This window comes from Pezoporus occidentalis, unplaced genomic scaffold, assembly GCF_034315485.1.
Source record: "Pezoporus occidentalis ecotype Australia unplaced genomic scaffold, CSIRO_AGI_Poc_V1 ctg344, whole genome shotgun sequence".
Classification (NCBI taxonomy): domain Eukaryota; kingdom Metazoa; phylum Chordata; class Aves; order Psittaciformes; family Psittacidae; genus Pezoporus; species Pezoporus occidentalis.
The window spans coordinates 110,821-120,891 of record NW_026915419.1 but is presented as its reverse complement, the minus strand read 5'-3'; the positions used below and the strand labels follow the sequence as shown (position 1 = coordinate 120,891).

General features: G+C 61.5%; 1 protein-coding gene across 2 annotated transcripts; it reads right to left on the bottom strand.

Annotated features, from left to right (window-relative positions):
- Positions 1-6,095: 6,095 nt before the first annotated feature.
- CSF3 (colony stimulating factor 3) lies at positions 6,096-9,492 on the bottom strand. Of its 2 annotated transcripts, none has more exons than XM_062629940.1 (5): positions 9,318-9,492; positions 8,242-8,399; positions 7,881-7,988; positions 7,636-7,782; positions 6,096-6,939 (listed from the first exon to the last, which is right to left on the bottom strand). In XM_062629940.1, exons 1-5 carry the CDS (start codon positions 9,331-9,333, stop codon positions 6,763-6,765), a joined length of 606 nt encoding a protein of 201 aa, XP_062485924.1. In that variant the 5' UTR covers positions 9,334-9,492; the 3' UTR covers positions 6,096-6,762. The 2 variants fall into 2 exon arrangements, with proteins under 2 accessions (XP_062485924.1, XP_062485925.1); XM_062629941.1 differs by having other exon boundaries at positions 6,096-6,933.
- Positions 9,493-10,071: the final 579 nt, after the last annotated feature.

Below are 10,071 nucleotides of genomic sequence, written 5' to 3'. Positions count from 1 at the left end.
CCCGTATCACACCGCCTGCAACCTCCAGGAGTTAAAATGCAGTTTCCTGCCTGGACTAGGGTGAGCATGGAAGTGCAACGAGCTAACTGGGCAGCCTGGGAAATGCCAGTAACAAGGAGAGAGCTTGGATCACTCAGGAACTAACGTTGGAAGCGTGGCTGCCAGGCACAGTGATCAGAAGCGAGGCTTTGGAGTGCTTTGGCAAAGCTCCTGTTTCCCCAAAACCTAATGAGGGGGGGATCCACTTAGAAAAGACCGAGCAGTAGGAAAAGAGGGGGTTTCTTTCTCAATGCTTCTGTTGATTCCATACCATTGTGTTACCCTGGAGTGGGGGAGTGTTTCCTGTCACTGTCCCCCAAAACAGGGCAGGGGAAGTGCCTTGAGCTACCAGGGGGTTGCAGAGCAACACTCCAAGTCCTGCTTCTGCCTTTGCCCTGCCCGTGGTGAGAGTCTCTGGATGTGGGCTCTGAGATTTAAGACATAACAATATTACTTAGTGAAAGCAACACTTCTTTTAATGCCAGGAAAGAGGAATTGAGCTTCCTGTGCCGTGGTTCTGTGTTAGCACAGGGAAGTGGCTTCTCCGCTCTCTGCTGCGGTGTCCAAGTCGATTTCCTCCCCGAAAAGCACAAACGAATCCCACTGTTGTCACCCTTTGTGCTCCTGTCGTGTCTCCAGTGCTGTGGAGGGTTCATTCCCATTGCAGAGGAATGACACTGAAAGGGCAGAGACCAGCAGGGGCTCTGCTCCCCGGAGCTGGTGCCAGCCCGTGGGGTTTGGCAGGTCACAGGCAGCGAGTGGCAGTGATGAGAGCAAGGATTCGGGTGTCCCGGCCCTGTGAAATGGGGCTCTTGTTGGCAAAACCACCCAGGGAAGGTGGGGAGTGTTCAGGGAGGGTCGTGGGGCATGAACTGGGTGTTACTGGATGGAGCCTGGGGGGGGGAAGGGGCTTTCTGAGAGGGGCAGCTGCTGGGTTTGGCAGGGGGATGTTCCTGGGACAACCACCGTGCTCTGTCATGCAGGGTTCAGTTCTGGATGTTGTAAGGAGCACAGTAATGGCACACTCTGCTTTGGGACCTGTGCTCCAGCCTCAAAGCAGCGCAGGCTGGAAAGGAGATAGGGGAGGAAGGCTGTGGGACAGGAGCTGGGCTGGCAGTTAACCCTTTTAGGGGGGAAACCAGCTTCAGGCCTCGCATCTTCGTGGGTCTCATCAGCCACAGTAGTTGGGATTTTGGATGGTGTTGGATCATCCCAGGACACCAGTGGGACATTTCTGTTAATTTGAGGAGAGTCCAAGGGGCTGCAGCTACACTGGAGCCTAGAGAAGGTGATGTTTGCTTTCCTAAATGGTCTTTAAAATAGAAAATGCCTATAATGACTGCTTCCCAAGGCGCAGCAAGTTGGTCCTTCAGGTTTTCCAGCATGCTGGCGAGCCCTCTGCTGGGTTGGTTTTCATCTCCCAGCTGGAGCAGGGCTCTTCCCCACACCGCAGCCCCTGGGAATGCAAAACCTCATCCTGCCTTATTCCACCCTGATTTCTTCCAGGTCACGATGGCTTTGCTCATAAATCAAGGAGGATTTTTTCTCAGTGCCTTTATCCAGCGAGCCTGGCGTGGGGTGAAGTGGTGCTGGTTGGGCTGAACTCATTAGCAGCGAGCTGGGAGTTGGCAGCTCTGATTTATGAAGCAAAGTGACACCGGGTGAACACTCAGGGTCTGGGAGGATTTTGTTTGTCTCATCTGACACCTGCAGCATCCCGATGTGGAGGTGACCTGGGAAAACGTGTCCGTCCCCTTCGGAAGGGGTGATTCCAGCGTCTGCCTTCAGATGTGCTCACAAACCTGCCTCGTGCCATCAGTTTGTGGTGTTAAAAGTAAGAAATCATAGAATGCCAGCCTGGTTTGAGTTGGAAGGGACCTTAAAGCTCCTCCAGCTCCAACCCCTGCCACGGGCAGGGACCCCTTCCACTAGAGCAGCTTGCTCCAAGCCCCGGTGTCCAACCTGGCCTTGAACACTGCCAGGGATGGGGCAGCCACAGCTCCTCTGGGCACCCTGTGCCAGCACCTCAGCACCCTCACAGGGAAGAGCTTCTGCCTAAGAGCTCATCTCAGTCTCCCCTCTGGCAGGTTAAAGCCATTCCCCTTGGCCTGTCCCTACATCCCTTGTCCCAAGCCCCTCTCCAGCTTTCCTGCAGCCCCTTCAGGCACTGGAGCTGCTCTCAGGTCTCCCCTTCAGGAGCCTTCTCTTGTCCAGGCTGCCCCAGCCCAGCTCTCAGCCTGGCTCCAGAGCAGAGCTGCTCCAGCCCTCGCAGCATCTCCGTGGCCTCCTCTGGACTCACTCAAGGAGCTCCACGTCCCTCTTGTGTTTATTGCAGCTCCACGGTGGATCGTTTGCCTCACCCCAGTACCTCAGTGCTGCCATCCTGCCTGCTTTGGGCTCTGCCCAGCCAGGTCTCACCCGTGCTCCTCTGCAAGGAGTTTAAAACATAACCCGTGGTGCATTTGTCACCAGGATCAATGGTGCTGTCAGCACCGCTTTGCTGTAATCACTTGTGCTGTCCTGCCAGAGCTCAGCAGCTCCGTGGCTGCTCCTCTCCCTGCTCTGCTGCTTAATGTGCTGCTGGAGAAGAGCTGGGGCTTCTCATCCCAGCCCAGCTCGTGGAGCAGCTCGCCCTGCACCGCTGCTTGTTCCCCTGCTGCTGAGTGATTGCTGGCTCCTTCCTGATGTTTCACTTGGGGATAGGTGGGAATCTTCCTTGCCAGCAGATGCCATTCGCAGAGGCTCCAGGAGGGTTCAGGTTTTGTCCATGGAAAGCCTGCACCAGCTCAGCTGCTCCGTGTCCCGCAGACATCTCTGCTCCACAGGCTGACAGCTCCCCATCGTGTCAGGTGGCTGCTCTGTGTCTGTGTCCTCGCCATCTGCAGGCGTCTCCATGCCCAGCTTCATCCCTCAAAGCCACATTTCTCTGTCGGGCTGCATTCAGAATTCACTGCTCAGCCCAGGGATGGTTTTAAACCTTTTTCCCCTTCAGGTTCTCTCCTTTTCCTGGCCTTGTTGAAATAAATGGTTGGATGCTGCTCCAGGGTATTTTCCACCCTCTTCACCGCTCTCTTGTGCTTGTTAAAGACATTAATCTGGTCCAGGAGCAAGTGGTACTCACTGGGGTTTCCAGGCTGGCTGGTGCCTCTGGGTAGGTCAAAGCTGTGTGGTTGGCCCTGCTGGGAGAGCAGCACTCGTTTTGGGGATGCGAGGAAGATGCCTCTGTGCCATAGAACAACAAATACGGTGGCTTGGATCCCTGAGGTTTGGGGAAGGAAGAGGACAAGGTCCCCGGGTGCAGGAGACCCCAGACATGTCCCACATCACGCCCTAGGCAGAGCCAGCCCTGCAGAGCTCATCCTGGTTTCCAGCCAGGTCCACGCTGGTGTGGGTGACAGTGCCCACCAGTGGTGGACCTGGCGGATGTAGGTACTGCGGATGTGCCGCTGGATGCAAAGAGCATCTCCCACCCAGGGTTTTCCATGGCTTTCCTCCCTCTGGCCTCTCCCCATGGAGCCAGACCCGGGTTGTTGTCCTCAGGGAAAACAGAGGAGGAGATTTGCTGCAGTTTGACTGCAGCACTGACGGGGACAGGACAAGCTGCTGGTGTGCACAGGCCCCTTGTGTGTGTTGGCAGCTGGCAAAGCACCCCTGGCCCCGGGTGCTGCTGCTTCCCCTCATCCCTCTGCTCAATCCCGCTCTGGCCAGCCCGGGGTTGAATTTCCACCTGTAACCTTGCTGTGGGGACCAGCGACAGGGAGGCTCCTGCCTTGAGGTGTCCCAGCCCTGCAGCAGTAGCACCCAGCTGAGGCCACATCCACCGCGCTGGGAGCAGGCACCTTTCCTGTGTGCTGGCATCGGGTCCTTGCTGTAAGGCTGAGTTCAGGGGGAGGTTTCATGCTTTAGGATGATCACATCGGCTATGGGGCTGCCATGCATCTCAGGGAGGATGGGCCATGTCCCCAAAGAGATTTGCTGCTCAGGCCCAATTTGCTAGCTCCAGTATAGCAGTATAATGATTTCCCACTATAGCAGCCACCGTGTCCCAAGATCATCACCTCTGCAGGGGGGTGACAGTGGCCTTGGCCACCTAAAACCCCATCTGCACGCTGCTCTCAGCTCACAGAGCACGAGCACCCGGCCCCTGCTCCCACAGCCGAGGAGCCAGGACAGAAAGCTGGTGCTGGGCATTGCCCAAACCCCTGAGCTTGGTGGTGGGGATGATGGAGAGGAAGTCACCAGGACCTGGACTGAGCAGGGGATGGCAATGGCACTTGCTCTGCCATTGCCCAGAGCAGCGTGTGGGGGGGCTGCGGGTGATGCTGGGCTCAGTGGAGCAGAGATGCTCCCCTGCTTCCCAGCCCACTGGAAGCTGCAAGTTCCCCTTGGAAGTTCCTCCACGTGAGCGTGAGTTCACCGCACGTCCCCAGCACCCGGTGAGTAACCGCGGCCTCACCAGCGCCGTGCAGGGAGAGGCTCCTCAGCGGGGCTGTCCCAGCACGGGTCAGCTGCTTTGGTGGTGAATCCACATCGAACTGTCCCGAATCCCTGACCCTGAGGGGGTGGCAGGGCCGGGACGGCTTCATCTCTGCTCCTGCCATGTGTGTGCTCTCTTTGACTCATGCCAAAGGGGGAAGTGGTGCTTGGGGAGCCGGGCACCAGCCTTCCCCTCAGGGTGCCTTGGCTTGAGCCCGCTCCATGCACCATCCCCAGGGCTGGGCTCTTCCCTCCAACCCCCCTTGGCATTAGCAGGGTTCGCTCTGTGTTTTGGGGGCTCCAAAGCGGGTGCTTTGGTGATGTCAGGGAAGAGGCAGCACAGGGAGGGTCTGATGCGGTGCCGGGGGCTTTGGGTCAATGCTGCAGGGAACAGGCAGCTGGATGGTGAGTGAGGACCTGCCTGACCCCGAGATGAGCTCAGGTCCTGGCTGCTCCCGGGCTTTGCTGCAGGGACAGACCCTGCTGCAGGCAGTGGAGGAGCTGTGCGGGGCCGGACTTGGGTTGAGTCCTGCCTGGAGCTGGCACCTCTGCCTGGGGCTGGTCTTTACCGTTAGCTCGGAGCAAAGAGCAGGACCTGGCCCTCGGCCTTCCCAGCTCTGTCAATATTTGCCGGCAGCAGCCCCATGCTTGGCGCTGGCTCCTGCTCTTCACCTTCCAGGAAGGGGCTGGAGCGGGAGAAGGGGGTTCCTGTAAGCACTGATAAGCCGGGGCAGGAAGGAGCCGTGGCTCTCACTGGTTGCTCTCCCAGCGTGTGCACCAGAGCAGGGTGGTGGCAACGGGGGCTCCGTGCTTGGCCCTTCCAAGGGCTGGGAAAACTGAGGGAGGGCAGGAACAGGCACCCGCAGGCACCCACCGGGGCCAGGCTGAGTGTGGTGCGGGGATGCCAGCGGTCATGGGACGTGCGCATGGGACTGGTGGGAGGAAACGGGGTTGGTGCAAGGCTGAGAGCACAGGGACAGCCCAGGGGGGATGCCCAGGTTTCCTTGGCTTGGCTTGGCTTTGCTCTTCATCCTCTTCGCGTTTCTCGGTTCTGGAAGTCCCATCCCGTTGTGGCAACTCCAGGAGGGCTCCAGGCACATCCCTGCGCAGCTCTGGGACAGATTCCCTTTGTGGCAGCAGCAAAAGTGGGACCTCAGCATCCCCGCTGCCACCAAGCGCAGGGCACTGAGCCCTGAGCGCTCCTGCACCCTCCCGGCGCAGCGCAGGGATGCTCCGCGCTGCCGGCGGCTCCCGGGGCGCTGCCGGTGCCGGTGCCGGTGCCCCCGCTCGGTGCTGCCGCCGCTCAGCTCCGATGCTTTCTAGGAACCGGCTCTTGCCCAAGTGCTGGTGCCAGAGGAAGCCGCCACCCCCGCGGCAGCCGCATCCGGTCCCCCCACCCGGGGACCCGGTCCACCCCGCCTTGGAAGCGCCGGGGCCGGGCAATGGCAGCAGCCACAGACCGGTCCCGAAGGATGCTGTCCCCTTGTGCCCAGTGTCTCTGTCCCCGTATCCCCGCGCCCGGCCGCACATCATCACCCCCACCCCACCCCACCGCAGGCAGCACAGGCAGAGAGCCGGGCTCTGGAGCAAAAATAGTTTATTTCCATTTATATTGCGTATAAAACCGAGCAGGGATGTGTCTGTGGGGCTCAGGCAGCAATAAATACGGTACAAAACACACCGGGATGGGCTGGGAACCATCCAGTACAGCTCCGGGAACCGGGAGCCCGGGAAATGGATGAGAATAACTTAAACTGCAATAAATACACTGAGTTTAGCAGGGAATGGGGATGGGCGGTGGAAAAACCTCCTCGTGGGAAGCTGCTGCATCCCCACTGCACCTCCCTTCTCCCCTCCCTCTTCCCTAATGACTACTAAATATCAGTGTCACTATGCCAACGAGAAGTGACACCGGTCAGGTCTGTCCCTGCAGCCCAGGCAGGGAAATGCTGCTCCAAAGCTGCTTCATCCATGGATGAAGGCGGTTTTCCTGTGGGATGCAGCGCGCTGAGCCCTTGGGGGCTCAGCCCAGCAACTCGTAGCAGAGATACACTTTTGTTTAAATATTAAACAAGGGCGATGCTGCGCACGGGTCCGTGTGCGGTGGGGCCGGTGCCGGGCAGCATTCCCGTCCGGAGAGAGCTTAAATAGCCATAAATATTAAATAGGTGGGAAAGCCGGGAGCTCCCGGGCAGGGCGCCAGGGCTGGGACATAAATAAATGGGGAGAGGCGGTGTGGGGCCGGGGTCAGAGGTGCGCGAGGTGCCGCAGCGCCCGGTACGTGGCCTCCAGGAACCGCTGGAAGTCGGCCAGGATGAAGAAGCTGCCGACCTGGTGGTGGAAATGGGAGGAGAAGGCGGGCAGGGGACCTCGGGCCTCCGTGGGGTACGTCACCGTGGCCAGGCCCAGGTCTTCCATCTGTAACTGGGCAGAGGCAGAGGATCAGCTCCGGGCCCTGGGAGCGCGGCAGCAGAGCCCCGTGAAGGCACAGAGTGGGTTGGGTTGGAAGGGACCTTAAAGCTCATCCAGCTCCAACCCCTGCCACGGGCAGGGACCCCTTCCACTGGAGCAGCTTGCTCCAAGCCCCTGTGTCCAACCTGGCCTTGAGCACTGCCAGGGATGGGGCAGCCACAGCTTCTCTGGGCACCCTGTGCCAGCGCCTCAGCACCCTCACAGGGAAGAGCTTCTGCCTAAGAGCTCATCTCAGTCTCCCCTCTGGCAGGTTAAAGCCATTCCCCTCGTCCTGTCCCTACATCCCTTGTCCCAAGCCCCTCTCCAGCTTTCCTGCAGCCCCTTCAGGCACTGGAGCTGTTCTCAGGTCTCCCCTTCAGGAGCCTTCTCTTGTCCAGGCTGCCCCAGCCCAGCTCTCTCAGCCTGGCTCCAGAGCAGAGCTGCTCCAGCCCTCGCAGCATCCCCATGGCCTCCTCTGGCCTCGCTCCAACAGCTCCACGTCCCTCTTGTGCTTCTGCCCCAGAGCTGGATCAGGACTGCGGGGGGGGGTCACCCCAGAGAGCAGCAGAGGGCCAGGATCCCCTCCCTGAGCTGCTGCTCACGCTCTGGGGGTGCAGCCCAGGATGCGGTGTCCTCGCTGTGCCCATCCTGCCCCCCAGCTCCCCTCACCTGATGCTGGATGTTGGAGGACAGGTTGGCAGCATCCAGCTGCACGCTCTCCACCAGCGCAGCGTGCCCGGGCAGCAGCTCCAGGACAGCATCGAGGGAGCTTTGGTAGGTGCGGAGCCCCTCTCGGATCTGGCTGAAGCAGGCTTCCTGCGGGGTGCATGGCGTGGTCAGCTCGGCACGGCCACCGCAGCACCGGTGGTACTGAGCCCGGCCAGCTCGTGGCACAGGTGGGCCCTGGCACTCACCGCCTGGAAGCCGCGGCCGTGGCACCGCTCCATGGGCACCTGCGCCATGCTCAGGTCCTGCCGCAGCAGCAGCAGTTCTTCCTCCTTGCACAGCTGGAAGGTGTCGCACTGCGGCCAAAGGGGGGAACGTGGTCAGGGGGGCTGGAGGACCCCGTCACCCCCAGCTCCCATCCCTGGGGTGTGGGATGGGGGAGACCTGGTGCCCAGTGTGGTGGAGATGGGGCTGCCCCTCTGCTTTGTGCCCTGGGGCGGTCCCCAAGGGAGCAGCAGCCCCGTGCACAGCCACAGCCCCACAGCAGCGAGGTGCAAGGGGTCAATAAGGATGGGAGGGGGACGGGCACCGCTGCCACCCGGGACTCACCACCGCGTGCTGCAGCGCGGCCACGTCCCCCTTGATCTTGCGGGTGAATTCCAGGTTGTTGCTGAGGAAGATGAGGAATCTCTGGTCCCCCGAGAGCTCGGCCAGCGGCGCCCCGAGCAGCGCCGGCCACGGCGCCCACAGCAGCAGTGCCAGCACGCCTGCGGGAGCAGCGGCTCAGCACCCACCGTGCCACGGCCCCACCGCTGCCACCGGGGATGGAGGCACCGGCACAGCCTGGGGAAGGGACCCCGTGGAATGGGGGAGATGGAGCAGGCGCTGCCCGTGTGGCACCGGTGCCATGGCGCTGGGGCAGTCGGCTGCAGGCTTTGGGTGTGTGGGTGCGGCGGGTGCTACAGGTAGAGTGGGGTTAGTGGGGGCTCTGGGAGCTGTGGGAAAAGTGGGTGCGGTGGGAGCGATGGGAGCAGTGGGAGCGACGGGTGCATTGGGAATGATGGGTGCAGTGGGAGCAGTTGGAACAGTGGGAGCACAGGGAGCACTGGGAGGAGGAATGGGAGTAATGGAAGCAGCGGGTGCAGTGGGAGCAGGTTTAGGAGTGAGTGCAATGGGCTCAGTGGAAGCAGTGGGAGCAGTGGGAGCAATGGGACCAGTGGGTGCAGTGGGAACACTGGGAGCAGTGGGTGCAGTGGGAGCAATGGGAGCAGTGGGAGCAGTTTTTAGCAGTGGGAGCAGTGGGTGCAGTTTTAGCAGTGGGAGCAATGGGAACACGGGGAGCAGCGGAAGCAGTTTTAGCAGTGGGAGCACTGGGAGGAGTTTTAGCACTGGGAGCAGTGAGAGCAGTTTTAGAAGTGGGAGTGCTGGGAGCACTGGGAGCGCTGGGAGCAGTGGGAGCACAGGGAGCAGTGGGAGCACAGGGAGCGCTGGGAGCAGTGGGAGCACTGGGAGCAGTGGGAGCACAGGGAACGCTGGGAGGAGTGGGAGCAGTGGGAGCACAGGGAGCAGTGGGAGCACAGGGAGCAGTGGGAGCACAGGGAGCAGTGGGAGGAGTGGGAGCAGTGGGAGCAGTGGGAGCACAGGGAGCAGTGGGAGCAGTGGGGCTGTGGGGCTGCGGTACTCACGGGTGACAGCGCACATGGTGCCCAGCTCGGTGTCTCCTCCTGCGCGTGAGGGTGGCCCGGCCGATGCAGCTCCTGCCCCGGCATTGATCAGGGCATTTATAGCGGCCGCGGGGATTCACACCGATGTGGCAACAGCTCCGGTTGCTTCATTGCCTTAATCACCAACATGCAAATCCGGGCGCGGGTGCTCGCCGCTGCCCACCCCTCCTGGCCTGGGGCTTTCCCGGTGGGCAGCGGGTGCCCCTCAGCGCAGCGGCAGCCGGCGCCCGGTGGAGCCCTGGCACCGCGGTGGGTGCCCGGTGCGGGGCCGGCGGCTCGGTGACACATTAACCCGGCTCTCGCCTCGCCGCCCAGGGCCCAGCACTGCAGGGTCACTCCCAGGTGACCGGGCAAGGGGACGGTGGCTTTTCACAGCCGGCATTCCCCTGGGATCAGCGCCGTTCCCAACCCATGTGGGCACTTCCCCTGCCCGAGCCCCTCACCGCGGCATCGGGGCGGGCAACAACGGTGTGAGCTTTCCCGGTGGTGGGAGCAGTTGGAGGTGGTCAAGGTGAGATCCCAGCCAGGCACTCGCCCAGGGCCGCAGGGCTGGATCCTGCCTCGTTGGGTGCTGCAGGGCTGGGCTGTGCTCAGCATCCCCATACATGAGCACAAGGGGCCTGACCCCCCCCCGGCTGGGGACGTCCCGATCAGCGCCTTCGGGGAAGCATTGGCCAGGGCAGCCCGGCACGGGGCCGGCTGCTCCCACCCCATT

What these genes read in the sequence shown, in the direction of transcription:
- CSF3 (XM_062629940.1), bottom strand. An exon ending in ACGGCCGCGGCTTCCAGGCG is followed by an intron (nt 7,783 to 7,880) that starts GTGAGTGCCAGG and finishes TGCACCCCGCAG; the next exon opens with GAAGCCTGCTTCAGCCAGAT. An exon ending in CCTCCAACATCCAGCATCAG is followed by an intron (nt 6,940 to 7,635) that starts GTGAGGGGAGCT and finishes GCCTCTGCCCAG; the next exon opens with TTACAGATGGAAGACCTGGG.